We start from the raw sequence: 16,865 nt of genomic DNA on the forward strand, positions 1-16,865 counted from the left end.
ACTTGTCAGTGTTGAAACCCATCCTGTTCTCATCTGCCCACCCTTGTAAGCTGTCTAGGTCCGATGGCAGCCTATTCCTCCCCTTCTCCTCTTAAAGACTTTAAGGTCAGAAGAGACCATTTTGCTCATTTAGTATAATATGCCAATATATATAACACAGAGTGTGTCTACACTTGCAATTAATATGAAGCAATAAACTCTGGAGCAATTTGAGCTAGAGTAAACTACATCCAGGGGCAGCATCTTCATGTGTGTCTAGAACAGCAGCAATTTGAGCTGGGGCAGAGCAGGCCTGGGTTGCCATGGGGCACAGGGGTGGGAGAGTCAGCCCCAGGCATCAGGTGGTGGCAGAGGTGCTGGCTGGGGCATGAGGGTGCTGAAAGTGTGGAACCTTGTGGCTAGTCAGCAGGCAGGAATCTGAACCCCAGCTGACTGGGCTGACCAGGTGTAATTTATGTCTGGGGTCAGCATCTACAGGTGCATTTAATCACAGTAAATTACCCCAGTGTAAGAGTTGGGCAGTCACCATGTAAGGACATATACCCCAATGTCCTGCTGACATTCACTGGCCCCTTGGGGTGGCTATGCCCCTACAGTTGAGCTGGGTGAGATCTGGCACCCTTTCTTTTCCCACCTGCCATGACTTTGATGATATAGGAGATTCGTAAAAGGGAGGTGGTGACTGCCCATCTCACGCCTAGATCAATCACAGGGGCTACCCAGCACCTGAAGCCCAGAACCTGAAATGATGGAAGGACCAGCCCCGAGCCCACTTTCCAATTCCACTTCTTTTTTTTTACTTTACATTTCTTTTTTTTTTAAAGTCCTCTGGCCTTTGCCCTCTTCTTCTGGGCATCTGCAAGGTCTGGTGCCCTGTTGCCTGGAGCCATTCTCCCAGGATCTTCAGCGGTCCACCTTCCCACCCTGGTCTCTTCCCCAGAACTTTAAAGCTAAACTGCAGTGGGCTTAATTACCGGCAAATGCCGCTTCCACAGCAGGGGATTCCCTCCAGAGCGATTAGCTGGGGATGGGGCACGGTCCTCGCTGTTCAGGGTTCCTGCCTACCTTCGTCTCAGCTGTAGAGCCTCTCTAGAGACCCGCTTCCTGAGGAGACTCCTGGCCTTGGTTGGAACTCTTCGACTGGCTGAATGACATCCACAGGAGAGATCAAGGCCAAAGGGGAAGAAAAGGTACAAAAAAACCCCTGCTGCAGCAAGTGGTTCGGGTAGATCCCTTGCCTCTGCAATTCCCAGGGGTTTTTCCCACATCCCCTTCCACTAGCTGGCCTCTGCTACCCTCCTCTTCACTCCTGCGGTGAGGGTGTCACCTCCACCTCCCTGTCAAACCAAGGGCTCACCCATCCTTCTGGCTCCTTGGCTTTCTGGCTCTGCTACTTTGGTGTCCCTCTTCCTTCTGGTCTGCCCCCGGCCTTCAGATATAGCCCGTGCTGTGGATTGGCTCCAATACACTTCAGTGGCACGGAGGTAAAGCTGGGCTGGTGTGGGTCAGGAGTTCCCGTTGTAGCCTGGACATCGCAGCGTGAAGTGATTCCTGTCCCTGGTCAGGGACACACCTTTGGTGAGTGCCCTCTGGGCTCTCACAGTAAGATAGTACTGCCTTACTGCAGTGTTAATTAGCTTACTGAGGCCTAATACTGTCACACATGTAAACAGTGACACTTTATTCCGCAGCTAATTAATCTACTACAGTTAAACACATGTGTAGACATGGCCACAGGCCACAGAAATACACTACAGATTTTCAAGCTTAAACTCTCCATGAGTCAGAACATAATTTTTAGAAATACATCCAATCTTGGTTTAAAGGCTTGTAGTGATGGTGAATTAATCTGTTGAACCAAAAGGCCTAATCTGCTTTAGTTTCTCTTTGTAAGGCAGGTTTCACAGAGCATGTATCATTCTTCTAGCTTTTTCTGAACCCTTTCCAATATATCAACATCCATTTTTAAGTTTGGATGCCAGAATAAGAAATGGTGTTCCAGTAATGATCTCACTATTGCTGTATACATTAGCTGTTACACTTTCCAATTTCCTTTGCTTTTATCTCCAGGAACTGCATATGGTCTCTTAACCACTGCATTCTAACAAGGAGGTCATATTTAGTAGATTATCTAACACCGTGATTTTCAGCCAGGGTACAATGGCACTGTGGAGTAGGTTGAAAATTTTTCAGAGGTGCAATGCAATGTTAGCACTGTTAGGTGTACACACATGATTCACAGGTTTATAGAGTGTTGTGATAATACTTTTTAGTTGCCTGTAGTTGGTTGATCTAATTCAACTAAAAGGGATATGCTTCCCCTTGAATTTTATAGGGATTTTATTAAAGAAAGGCTTTATGTAATGCTAAGTAAGTTGAATGGAGAAAATATGAATAAGTACAGGTAACATGATGTCCTAGCTAGAGACATTCTGAAAGGAAGAAGAGAGCAATGTATTTGTTCATAAATATATGCACTGAATGACCCGTGGTGGAAATGTAATTGTTGCAACATGCTAGAGGCATGTTGTCTCCTTCCTGCAGTCTGAGTATATCCCCACCAAAACTTCAACCTCACATCTTTAGTTAGCCTGTGTTGGAATTCTGTAATTCTTTTACTCCAAGACCAGCCATAGGCAGTGGTACCCTAGATATTGGTTATTTTAAGATCAGGAAGAAAAGATTTAGAGGTAAAGTATTTTAAAACAGTCTATATATATGTTTGTCTTAAAGGTTTACTATCCTGTTAGGTAACCTAGGCAGGTGTAACTTCTGCGGGCGCATCAAGAGGTGTGTTTGTCTGAATTTGGATCCCCAGAAAAACCTCCTGCTGATGAGATACTGTTGCTTTTTAGAACAGCCACAGTTCTGATCTCCTGTGTGTGCAGACTGAGCCCTGTTCTCCCAGGTTTGCTGAGAAGTGACATATCTTGAGGCGTTATTTTGCTTCCTGCTTATATTTCCCAACAGCCCCAAATCAATAATACCAATATACTTGTACAGTAAACATCTCAACCAAGTCAACATACAGTAGTCATAAGTTATTGAAGAATAGCTTTGAATCTTTCACAGTTAATAGATGAGAATAAATTTCTTGTACACAATAAAAGACTTCACATACTTGCCAGATTGAGCCTGTAAAGCATTTAAGTATAAATAATAATAATAATTTCATATGTAATTAGTGAAATCTTGGCCTCCTCCTCTTTAATTTGAAAGTTGTAGGAACATTAATTAGACTTGAAAGGTACCACAAGCTTTTGCTAATTACAAGGAAATCAGTTTTTAGACCTGCTTGACAGATCTGGTATTATATGCAACCAGAAAAGGGTGCTTCAGCTGGGAATCTTGAATCTTGAGACTTCAGTGACTTCATTTGGAGTGAAAGAAAAAACCTTATGATTCCACTCCCCGTTGGTAAATTCCTGAACAGTTAGGCTATCAGTGATTGAGGCCAAGATTGTTCCCTATGGTGATGACTTTTTATATGATTTGTAATTTTCACTTGAGATACCAACAATAGAAATACTACACTGTAGCATTTTGTTGCTTCATAAATTTTAATATATTTTGGAATTACAGAATACAATATCTGGAATAAGTTTTCAAAACATAACATTAATGGTTGTAGGTTTGAAGAATTCAAAAAATAAATACGGGGCAATGGAACAGATTTTTCTACTTGAGAATTTTCAGTTCACATTTGGAGAGGATGAAAATTGTAGAAACCTTGACCTCTTCCACTAAAGCACAAGAATATACCAAGTTTGTTCAAGTGAAGAAAGTGTGAAATACACCCCAATTTTTCAAACTACCATGATTGGCCTGAGAATCCTTTCTTTTAGAGATTTTTGGATGAATTACTGGTCCCATTATCCTTAAAGGGAGTATTATGATTGGGCTGAGTCTGGGATTTCACCCTTTCTGTGAAAAATAGTAGAACTTGAACAAAGCAGTTGAATTGGGCATCAGTCTTCTCTGCACTCTTTTCTGGAAGCGAGCTTGCTGGTATCTTTAATTCTTGTATTAATAGAATGATCACATTATCAGGAAGAGTAGGTTAGCCAGAGAAAATGAACAAGTGTTTCTCTCAGCCTTGTGGCACAGCTTTAAGGATGACACTCTCACTTTTAATTTACTAATCTATACATACATAATTTGGGAGTGCAAACAGCTGACTGTGCCACTGCTGCAAGCTGCATCTTTGACAGGAAGAAGCTGAAATAAAGAGCAAACATTACAAATGGAACAAAAAGAAATGTGAGAACAGGTAAGGTAAGTCAGCTGGGTTTTAACAAGTTTGTAAAGTGTAACAGTTTTATATCTTACATTTATATCATATTCTTTCTGTCAAAACACTTCACAGGCATTACATGGTTTTCTGACATTCCTTCACTTACAACTGAAATGTAGCTGCCTCTAAGAGGAGTATGGTGGTTGTCAAAAAGCATATTGAAATGCTGCACATTTTAGAGAATCTTTGCAAATTTACAGTAGATATAAATAGATAACTGGCACTTTTTAACTGAACACATTACATCCAGTTTACACTTTGCTTTCTGGTTTCCAAGTAACAAGTGATATTGCTTATATGGTATGTTGTTTTTAGTGGGAATAGAATGAATAAAGCTCATTTGGAATATTTCCTTCTCTTATGTCATCCCGTCTGTCTCTCTGTAGCTCTCCAACTAAGTTATTACATTTCAGCTTAAAGCTTTACTTCTGTCTTTATGAGTGAAAGTGTAAAGCAGGAAGGAGAGCATCAACAAAGTCTGGCAGATATTAGACTGGTTTCCCTTGGCAAACCCTGTTTTGCTGTGTTATAAATGCATTTCCTATTATAGATCAGAAAGTGCAGCATGAGTGTCAGAAAATCTTTGGCATTAACATTGTCCTAAAACCTCCTTCTCAGACGTTTACTTAACTTCATTCTAGTTCTCATTTCAGCTCTTCTGTCACCATGGAAAGTAGTGTGTACATTCCTTCCAACATCTGAAAGCCAAAAATACAGAAGTCTGGGCAAAAAACTAGGAGTACACCTTTAACATGGTATTAATGAGTGTCACCTCAGAGATTCTCATGCATGATTCCCTATGCAGCACATTGAGGTGTGAGGGCCAGGGGATGACAGGAGCATGGTTAATGAGCATTCTTGCCTTGCACTTCCTTTTCAAATAATAATCCCTGGCATACTTTGAAAGAACTGGAGTGGAAGGAGGAAAGGTAGTTCTGTTCTTCAAACAAGCATCATTTGCCAAGAATACATTTCAAGCATTCTTCTTTCTTGCTTTCTCACATTATCTCTTTCCTCTTCTCTCTTCCTTTGTGTCTTCTAGGAGAAAAAGAAGTTACACCCTCCTTTCCCATTCTTAGTTTCTTAGTTTAGAGATACCATGGCTCCTGTTTTATCACTCTTATCTGGAAAAGGAATAATTTTTTTCATCTTCCTTCCATTTTAAATGATCTAAATGATCCCCTTTGGACTTCAAGACCTGGGAACACTCTTTTGATCAGTTCCTCACTTATTCTTCCAAAATTCAGGGAGAATGAATACTATAGTGATCAGCTCACCCTGCGGACCTCAAAACTTGTGATCTCACATACACCTGGATTCGGGTGTTCAAGGGCACTTAGTCCTTGAGCATGAGCTTTCTTTCTTTGTTTAAATAGTGATCTTGAAAGCATTGGCATAAATAACAGCTACTTCTGCTTTCAGCTGTAAGTCATCTCAGAATATGTTGTCTGCTAACAAACATTTCAGGAAAATTTGAACCAAGACTTTTAAAGTATTTGCTCATTATACATGATAAGATGATCAAACTTGTAGTTTGTAAACCAGCTTTAGACACTCCTCTGCATAATTTTGTTTTGGACTCTACCAGCCATGAGAAGAAAAGATCTAATTGTGACTGCAGTTGTTTCATACTTTGGGACTGGTTCAGCAAGCTGTGTGGCCCTCCATTCAGCTGTTTGTTTAAAGTGAGCCAAAAGCCACTTCTCTGTAGATGATTTATTCTCTCTCTTGAGTTGACAGAACTAGGGTAGGACAGGGAAGGGTTGAGTTCTAAGATTTAGCATGAACCTTCTGTCTTTTGGTAAAGGGATTCAGAGTACAAAAGATCATATAGAACAGGCCATCAAATCATTCTAGAAAGTACTCACAGGTCTCTTACCTTGTCATTTTAATAATTTGCTTACAGGGCTTTTTTTAAAAAAACAGCAACACTATGCAACGGACTCAGGAAGGAACAGCTGCAAAGTTCAAATCTGATTGTATGGCAGGCCAAAGCAAATCCCTGTAGCTCAACATGTCCAAACTTTAAGATTAAGACAGATTCAGATGTTAAAATTTGGATCTGTCTCAAGCTTTCATTTGTTTTTGGTTGGGTAAAAAAAAAGGAAGAGGCATGGTTTTCTGTCTGAATTTCATCTACCTGCTTTGCATTTTGGAATGTTCTACATAAAATCTGCTTTTAAGAACAGATGATATTTTCTGGTTAAAAGATGAGTAAAGGTGAAGGAGCTGGCTTTCCTTGGCTAGCAGACCTTGGACTTAGCTTTGCTCTACCTGAGCGTTGCAGAGGCCTGATATCTACCTCTAAAAACTGCAGCTTTTTGAGATGACAGCAATTTGAGTGATATTTTTGGTAGTTCGTTTTATATAAAATGATAATATGTAGCCTTTACCCTTCTGAACAGTTGTATAGAACTCAGTGGTGAGAGATTAATTAATACCTGCAATGGTCTTAAACTAGATTTGTATTTTCCATAACACTAAGCAGCCCAAACAAAGAGTCCTTTTTCAAACCAAATGGAATAAACTTTCTTTATGATTTAAGACTAGGGCTTGTAGTACAAGAAGTTGTTTTTCCAGATGTGGACACATCTCCTTTATCCAAATAACTTCTCTCAGTACTCATAATAGGTATTAAAGTATGAATGACACAGTAATGGAAATAATGCAGAGAAATGGCTTAAATGGCAAAATGATCACACAAGAAGAAAAATGTGCTTCTTAATCAAGCATTTTAAATGTGTCAACACAAAAAGTATATAAACAGCTAACTTACATAATGTTTTTGGATTTTCAAAAAAGTTTGAGTCATTTTGGTACTAAGATAAAGAAATGTCCTGGTAGAAGAAGTATAAAACTCTGCCACATACTAGAAATTGGCTGAATGAGAATGAAACAAAGGGTATGAACAGATTAACAACATACAGCAAGTTAAGTGTGTGAGCAGATATGCAAAACAGTTACTGTGGAGCAGATGAGGTGTTGTAAGTCCTCTCTCCTGCCCTTACTTTTTACTTGGTATAATCATGTTCACCTGTCCATCCCTTAAGAGTAAGAATAATTTGCTTTGTTTGTGGCAGAAGGACAATTACAGAGGGGGCTCTAGGTTCTGGATACCATTGTTCTGGGGAAAAAGAATGGAGAGAGAACTGGAAGAACCTACAGGTAATACAGAATTAGTTAGGTTAGTTGTGACTGGAAAAGTGTGTGAGGAATAACTTAGCTGGAGAAGAAGCAATTCATTTGCAAGTGCAAGATAGCTTGTATTAGAAGGAAAAGCTTTAAATAGTAATTCTATATTGTGAAGTTCTACACTAACTGCTGTAATTGCTGAGGAAAGAGACCTGGGTGTCCTTGTGGATGAATCAATGAAAAGTGTTGCTGAATGTACATGAAGGAAAATTAAAACATAGGGCTATTTGATATCCTATCTTAAGATGCAAATGAGAAGAGACAGATTAATTAATGCTATAGTATTTCTGTATACCATTAGTATTTCTGTATACCTTTTTCTAATGTGAGTATTAAAAGGACATTCAGTGAAAATGAAAGACATCACATTTGTAACTCATAAAAAGGAAATATATTTTGTACAGTGTGTATTTAGCCTTTGAACGTACCAGATATCATGAAGGCCAAAGTGGTCAGGAGGATTCCAAAAAAATCCACTCTTTCATTAAGTGGGACCATTTTAATGAAGGATATAAACCATCATGCTTTAAGGCACAAGCCAACTACATATTATGTGAGTTAGGAAGAAACATTCAATGACTAAAGTTATTCCATTATTATTCCAGTAAAAATTTTCTTGCATTTTCCTCTGAAATATCCAGAAGCAGCCGGATTGAGCAGCAGTTAGAAACATGACTGTGAATAATTTAGTCCCTGGTCTGATCTGATGCAGCAGTTTCTTAAGTTTCTGTTATCCTCTTTTTTGGTTATTTGAATGTTTAGCAATTTTTTTCTTTTCTAGGAAAGCAGTGTTCCCATTTTGGGGGCATATCCCTTGTACAAGAATGAATGTAAAAGTACCCATTTACAATAATGTGTGTATTAAAACTGCATATAGTTAAGACATATGCCCGTTTTTTGGGAAAGATTTGGCATTACCACATAGGAAGTTTTGCTAATTTACTTTCGAAAAGCAGAAAACTAGGAAGCAAAAAATTTATCAGTACTGACTTTCCTTCCAATTTCTGCAAAGGCTGTTATCTCTGTGCAGTATGTAATGAATCATGCATTTTAATGGTTTTTCCTTCCAACGTTCATATGAAATATCCACCCGATGAAGTAAATATGAACTTTGTTCTCTTCTCTCAGTTTCTGTAAACAGTTATGCATAGGTTCAGCTAATGGCTAAATTGTTATTTTTCCTGTTGTTTTTTCCTTGATTCCAGACTGAAATTTTGTATCTGTATATAATAATTGTTGTAAAAGTATTTATACTTACATATGGATTTTATATTTTTTTAATTGTATGTGACTGCTTACTTTCCTAACGGAGAGATTTTCTATTAGACTGTTCCTCGTAGCTGACGAGAAGAATGCATTGTTATGGATTTTCACAGCCTTCCAATTACAATTTAAAGTGGAAATACTGAGAGAGTTCAGTTTTGGCAAACTAATGCAGCATCTCTCAATGTATGTTATTACAAAGGGTGTATTCAAGTTATAAGTACATCAGCCTACTTGAAATCTCCCCACTCTTTTTTAGAGAACTGAACAATTTTTAATTACACTTTTAACTTAACTGAAAGATATTTTTTTTATTACTAGTTTTTTTTAAAGAAAATGTCCCAAATTACCTTTTAATGCATTATTCGATAAAGCAAATTAAATACATTGCCTAATTGCCAAACACATTCAGAGCAGATTAAACTGTTTTATGTTGTTTTCTGAGTTGTTTATCTGTAGTTCACTACCAGTGGCAGCGGAGAAAATACGGGTGGAAAAAATACAAAGTTTATTGTTAGCCATGTTAAGTGTAAAAGTGAAAACATCCGGGAAGAGATATTACAGAAACAGTAATGTAGGACTGAATAAGGCAGGTTTTAATTGTCAGTATGACGGTGGCAGTTTGAAACTACATACCTGATAAGCTCACCCATGAAGTCTGCAGGTGAAAAGGACAACACTACGGTCAGACCTTCTGGGATACTCTCTGGTAATGGGAAAGAAGAGAGCAAAATTCGTGGGGTAAATTCCTGAACGCTTTGAAGGTAGAGTGGGAGTTTTCCTATTGTGATCACAGTAGACAGTATTTACTCCTTTAACATGGGATAGAAAAATGGTAGTGGCTTCTTTGTGGCATGCTCTAAAATTCACACACCAACAGCAGTAGTAATAATCAGTGGTCTTTCTTTTATTGAGTGCCAATTAAAAATCATTTTGGTTCTAGATTCTTTAGTCATCAAGTTCAGTTGATCACTAGTATCTTTTAAAGTAAATTTTAAAATCCAGTGTTGTCATTATGGTTAGCTTCAACAGATTTGCCCTTATCTCTTCTCCCCGCCCCCTTCCCACTCCCTGCACCAAGTGATATACTTCAGAGCATGTAAAATGACACGTTCTGGTTCCATTTCGAATTTTAAGGAAACAGTGGAAATAAACTAGGAATACAGCAAGGTATTGCCTCTTTCTGGTTTCTGTTGGTATGAAGACCAGTACAATACCAGAAATTGCACCAGCCACTCTGGGGCAGCCAGTCAAGAATACTTGCAGCATAACTTAAGATGGGAGGCAGATAGGAGGAGCGGAGAGGGTGCTGAGAAAAGGCACAGCCCACTGAAGCTGCAGTAGAAGCTGTTAGCTGTTTGGCTCTGACCAGGACTCTTGAACCTGCAGCATTTTTGCAGCCACATATTAAGGTTACCAGTATTAGCATTAACTATTAGTATTAACTAATGATGAGATGCAAAGTACCTCCACAGTGGTAGATATTGTAACTTCTCTTGTGCTGGTCATTTTCAAATCAAACAGAGGTTTGATCAAACTCCCAGCACCAAAGACAAGGCAGCAACCTAAGGATGCAGCTAAGAAAAACTGCTATTTGTATGAACATTTTGGTGGATAACTGCCAAGAGCGGTTGTCTGAATGGGAGGAGGGCAGTGTGGAGTTGGAGTGGGTGTTGCTGCTTTCTGTGTCTGGGACCTTGCTTGCAATGCCTTTGACAAACAACTGCAAGTAGGCTAGGATGGAACAGATGCTGTGAGTCCAGCAGTGCAGCAGGAGATTAATCACTCTATTGAGGCGAAGCTTGGGCCGTTTCCAGCAGGCTGGATTTGACAGGCCCCTGTTAGAATTGTCACATGTTGATTTGGATCTTTGCAAACTGTTGGCGTGTTCTTGGGAGCTGCGGGGGTAGAAGAGGGACTTTTTTCTCACTGCTAATATATTCTCCTCCTTTCTCTCATCTAGGTGTGTGATGTCAAAGAGTGGGCAGTCCTTGTGCCCTCCCCCACACTATTGTAACGTCATGTGCCAGTATGAATATTAACACAGAAACACGTACTTCAGTACTCAGTATCCAGAGAAGAAGAAAGGAGAAGCTAGACGTTGGGAACAAATGAGTGGATTGCTTGCAAAACTTTGGGCAGCTAACTTCTTCAGAAATCCTCCATTCCACCTATTGTGAAACAGTTAAAAGAGCAGAACAGAAACAGCATTTTGGGGTCTCTTTTTTTTTAATTTATTTAATTTTTTTCTCTTGGTGTTGGATCTCCGACTCTCATCCTCACTGAACACAAGCACTGAACATCAATATGTGTCATGTCATTGTAACATGTCGCTCAATGCTGTGGACACTCCTGAGCATTGTTGTGGCTTTTGCAGAGCTCATAGCTTTCATGAGTGCAGATTGGCTGATTGGCAAAGCCAAGCCTGTGAATTCTGAGGATACGGACAACAGGACTGGAGGATCACAGGAGCCTTACCATCCAACTTTGGGGATCTATGGGCGTTGCACCAGAATCTCCCATGTGCAGGTTTCCAGACGAGACACGCTTTGTGGCCCCTATGCAGAGAACTTCAATGAGATTGCCAGTGGATTCTGGCAGGCTACTGCTATTTTCCTAGCTGTGGGAATCATGATTCTCTGTGCTGTGGCATTTGTGTCTGTCTTCACTATGTGTGTGCAGAGTGTAATGAAGAAAAGCATTTTTAATGTCTGTGGGCTGCTACAAGGGATTGCAGGTAGGTGTGATGTGGCAGCAGCTAAAATGTTTTGGTGCTATTCTGCTGAAAGAATCTAGGAGGAAATATACAGGTCTGTGTACCGACAAGTCATGTTAATTAGACACTCAGATGAATTCCTAAAAGTGGACCTATAGGATCTAAGTTCTGTTTGAATAGCTACCCAGCAGGAATACATTGACCTGGCAGCAGGATTGCAGTTTGCTGTGTGCCAAAGTGAACTTGCCAAAGTTCCTTTTATAGCTGTTCAAGTCTTTCCACTGTTTGAAAAGTTTGTTTCAGTAACTCAAACTTCTCTCCTTTGTTCACAGTACAGAAGCAAAGCTAAGGCTAACATGAACACAGTCTCCCTCCCTCTCTCCGCTTTAATGATTTTTCCATTAGGCAGGAGGCAGTTTGCTGTGTCTGTGTCTGGCGCTTCAGGATTGTGGTGAGAGTAAAGACAGGCCATAAGGCTAGATTCTGTCTACATGCCCAGCTCTCATTTATGCAGGGAGAGTTCTCTGGACTCTTTCAAGACCACTGTTTGACCCAGGGTACTTCATGGAAATAATGCAATCCCTCACTCAGTTGCATTTGAAATCTTCAGATGTTACCTGTTCAGTGTCCAAGTGACAGAACCATTTCTGACAAACAAAAGAATTGGCTTCAAGCAATTTATTTGTTTCCTTTGAGTTTGATAAGGTGTTTGGGTTTAATTTGCATATTTTGTGGAGCTTAACAATGCATCCTGTTACAGTGAGAGCCGAAAATGTGTGCTGAGTTCTTCACTTCCCAAAGGAAGGTGAGATGGTTTTTACTTAACAAGCAGTATAGAAAACCACAGGCATGTTACATTGTTTGTATGATGCACTTCTGGATATGATCTCCTCAGAAGGGGCTGTGGACTTCAGATAAAATATTTGCACTGATCTTATGGGGAATCTCTTCTTCTTCGGCTATCCCTTGATATAAAGATGATGTCTTCTGGAGGAGGAAGGAAAGGGGGAATTATCGGTGAGTTTTAAGATGGCTGAAGAGTCCAATCCGTGCTCTGCAAGTTTTTCCACAGATATGACAGGCGGTGCCTTGGGCGGGGGGGGAGGGGTTGGTAAGGGGGAAGGGCATAGCTGTTGATCAGGATGTTGTGCAAGATGGATTTCTACAAAGCGGGCTGTAGCTTGATGTATGGTGCAGTGTCATTAAGACTACCATCCAACATTTCCTAGTTTGTAAGGTTGAAGCCACCCTTCTTAAGGTATGCTTTCAGGGTGTCCTTGTAGCACTTTCTCTGTCCTCCATGACTGAGTTGAGAGAAGGGGACTTGCTTCAGGAGATGAGTGTCAGTCATCCACACACAGTGGCCAGCCCAGCAGAGTTGATGTTTCATGATCTTTGCCTCAGGGCTGGTTATGTTAGGTGCAGAGAGGATGCTGGCATTGGTGCAGCGATCTTCCCATGTAATGCAGAGGATCTTCCTGAGGTAACAGTGTTGGAACCGTTGCAGGTGCTTAACGTGGCTTCGATAGTTTCATACCCATAGTGGAGCATGGGGATAACCACTACACTGTAGACCAGGATTTTAGTTTCCACCTGCAGATCTTGATCAGTAAAGACACAGCAAAGCAGCTTTCTGAAGAATATGCTGGCACAGCAAATCCTATGTTTGATTACTACATCAAGGCTGACTGACTGGGAAAGGTGGCTGCCGAGGTATGGGAAATGCTCAGTGTCTTCCAGCGGTTCTCCACTAATGGTGATTTGTGAGGAGAGGGGAGCAGCTTCTGCTGTGGCAGGTTGGTGGAGCATTTTGGTCTTTCCAATATTAAGGGAGATTCCGGGCTATGATAGGCACCTGAAAAAAGGTCAAGGGTAGACTCCAGATCGGTCTCTGTGCATGACAATAACACAGTTATCAGCATACTGAAGGTTGGTGATGCCAGTCTTGGTAAGTTTTATTTTGCTGTGAAGGCGCCACAGGTTGTAAAGCTGACCATCCATTCAATACTCAACCCCAGTTCTGGGAGGAAGGCAGCCATGGATGAGAATCAAAATGACAGCAAGATAGATGGAGAAAAGGGTTGAGGCAATAACACAGCCCTGCTTGACACCAACACAGATGGTAAGTGGATCTGTCCCTGATCCATTTCAAAGGACTGTGGCAGTCATCCCACCATGGAGTAGCCTGAGGATGCTGATGAACTTCAGCAGACAACCAAACCTAGCCAGCGCCTTCCATAAGGCTTCACAATTCATGGAGTCAAAGGCCTTGGTTATGTTAATATATGCCATAAACAGCTCCTCCTCTCTCACTACACTTCTCTAGGATCTGTAGTGGCTTCTTCTCTTTCACCTATAAGCTATGCTCTTGACTAGGTATTTTCAAACTGTAGAAAGACTTTTGTCCAGAGATGGCTGAAGCTTTGAACTGAATCTCATTTTAAGCAAACCATTTTGCCTCACCCTACTAAATACTCATGTTGCTAACAGTGCATGCACTACACAACTGACTACACCATGAGGAGAGGTACCAGATTGCAAGTTTAAACTCTTGTAACTTTATTATGCTTTGTGCTCAGTTAAGGGCTAAAGAGACATGTTGGTTCAGGGTGGTTGTGCAAGGTCACCTGGTAATATGGAAAAGTCTTTGCTTAGCTGCACTCCTGGAACTCCAGGTCTCTGAAGTTAGCACTCACTGGATTCTAGCCTCCCCACAAAGGGGCGAGAACAGCACCGGGCTATGGGTCCACTCCTCACCCGGGCCGAGAGAGGTGCTGTGTGACTATGGTTCTCCCCCACCAAAGCCCTGAAGCCCAGAATAAAGGTGTTGTGCTTGTGCTCCACCCACAATACAGGGCCATACTTTCAGGCCCAATCTTGGCTTAAGATGCATTTATCTAGATGATAACTACAAACCAGCAAAGGGCTTTATTTTAATTTTTAAAAATGTGTAGTTTTGGTCTAGTCATTTTGTTTTTGGAATCCAGCCCCAGAAATGGGGCTGATACACAGAACTGGATTACAAACTATATCTAGTAGTAAGCTTTGGCTCTTCACTTTCTTTGTTTTCTAGGGCACACAGAGTTTTGAAGGGGTGACATTCCTTTTTTATTAAAGGGATATTTGTAAGATATACATATTTGTCTTTTTGTATAAGGCGAGGGTGTTTGGACCTATCACTTAAGCATCCTTTGAAAAGCTAACCGAGTTTACACCCCTGATATCCTCCCAAAATATTTACGAGGATTCCAATTTCAAAATGTGCAGAAGGTGCATTCTTGTATCTTAGAGGAGTGCTCTGGAGACCAGACATTCTCCTTGCTGAAAAGGGGGTATGTGCAAAGGCAGTTGTTCAGTTGTAAAATATGCCAGTTTGGACAGTGGGAAGAATTGTTATCTCAGGAATTAGACAATAGGGGGGCTAAAGCATTTCTTGTGTGTTAGGTGTGCTTTTTCAGTAGCACTGTGAATTGAAACACTTCTTCCTTCCAATGAAGATAAATGCACACCACATAACCTGGATAACTGAAAGGTCATATTACTGAAACTGTTGCTATGAGAAATGCCTTTGCCGGTATTTGCAGCCTGCTGTCTTGTGGCTAGTGTCTTGTTCTCTCAAGATTAATTTTTATTGAATTCATTACTACTTTGTGCCAAAAGCATGACTGCATCTGGTTAGCTGAAACTATTTTGCTGGTGACTTATCCTAGTTGTGGAGTTCAGGGCTTCTTGGATCCTGATTTTTGGAAAGCATCTGAGCAAATGGTTCAAGAACTGCTGTCAGCATGGCTGATCTTTGACAGGACTGTAACAATGCTTTCGTTTCTAGGCTATGTAATGGATATGTCAGTTGTTTTTCTTCCCTCCCAACCCCAGATCCATCAGGGATAAATCAAGCCCCCCTGCTGTGCTCCTGCTCAAGCACACCAGAGACTGACACTTAGGCCAAGTGGTTATTATGGGAACAGCTCTAAGCAGCTTGGAGTATACCTGACCAAGCTCAGGTTCTCTGCCTTGGAAAGTCAGAGCCACGCTAGGAAGACACCTGGGGCCAGGAGGGGAGCCATGCAGGGAGCTAGGGTTTGTGACCTTTCTTTGAAATGTGATTTTATCATAGCAAAAGGCTCCTCTAAGTACAGTAGTTGTTTTTCAGTACATGTTTGCTGCATACTTGCAATTATATAATAAAGGATGGTCTTCAGGCTGCAACCACAGCAAAAGCATTTACAGGCACTCAGAATCTTGCAGACTTAATCACATTTATATATTCCTACAAGGTTTTAATGCAATTAAAAACATACAGCAAGTTAATCTACCCCTGGATTTCATCATGAAAAAACAATAATGGATATTGGACATATCGTTGGTGGTGTCTGAGGTGAAATAGTAAAATATAGAATTGAATCCTTAAGCCCAGCTTCTGCCCTTGCACAAATATGTGGAGCTCCCTTTAGGTCAATGGCGACCATATGCATATCAGGTCCACAGAGAGCTTTTGTTTGTTTTAGGCAGTTTAATATAAAGATTAATAGAAGAAATCTGCCTCTTGTTTGAAAAGCTTTTCCAGATCTTGGAATTCCTTTGTAGGAAACTAAGCTTTTCACCATTTGCTTCTATGGCTGAAACTGCTGTTGTTCTGGAGGCGCAAAAAATAGTAACTGGCATTCTTAATTTTGTCAACATGGAAAGCTTGTGCCACCAAGAAAAGAATCTGTCCCCTGCAACAAAGAGTCCAAAGAGTGGAACTGTATCATTAGAGAAATAATTATCACTTAGCAGTAAAGAGTCTGGACAAGCCTTCATCTGAACACCTTTTTGGAACATGCAGTCTATTTTTAAGAAGGCTATGAATCATTTGAAATTCTAAGGGTAAATGATAAGCTGTTTTAAAATACATTTGGAATAATAGAAAAGAAAATAATTCATTCAGTATAGATTGTCACAGTAACCATCTAGTTACAGGCAGTAAATCATCAGTGGTCCATGGGCAGTACATGCATATTATTAGCATAAGCATTTATGGTGCTTATGGGTCACCATCAGCCTTTGGTACTCCACTGGGCTATGTAACAAACACAGAAGGATGAGACAGTCCCAATTTACAATCCAAATTGATAGTATTTATATAAATCAGTAATGCTCAACTTTTTTCCCTGGCAAACTGGCTGGGCAGTGCCTGGTCCGACTGCAGGCTGCATGGTGATTTCCAGTCCAGCCTGGAGCCAACATGGTGGCCACTATCTGACCATATAGGGGATGGAGGGGAGCCAGCTCAGCCTAAGTCTGGCCCCATGGGGTAGGGTAAGGGAGCTTCACTTAGCCCCATGGGGGAGATGGGGTTCATGACCCAGTCCCAAGCTGGCCCCATAGAGAAAAGGGCAGATATGGCCTGGCTTCATG

General features: G+C 40.8%; 1 protein-coding gene across 1 annotated transcript in view; it reads left to right on the forward strand.

Annotated features, from left to right (window-relative positions):
- LHFPL2 (lipoma HMGIC fusion partner-like 2) overlaps positions 1 to 16,865 on the forward strand; it is a 116,300-nt gene that overhangs the window by 75,246 nt on the left and 24,189 nt on the right. The window contains exon 3 of the mRNA XM_019532200.1: positions 10,713 to 11,486. Coding sequence (XP_019387745.1) covers positions 11,057 to 11,486 — 430 coding nt within the window. The 5' untranslated portion in view covers positions 10,713 to 11,056. The remainder of the gene's footprint in view (positions 1 to 10,712; positions 11,487 to 16,865) is intronic.

Source organism: Crocodylus porosus, unplaced genomic scaffold (assembly GCF_001723895.1).
Source record: "Crocodylus porosus isolate Cpor-Errol unplaced genomic scaffold, CroPor_comp1, whole genome shotgun sequence".
Taxonomy (NCBI): domain Eukaryota; kingdom Metazoa; phylum Chordata; order Crocodylia; family Crocodylidae; genus Crocodylus; species Crocodylus porosus.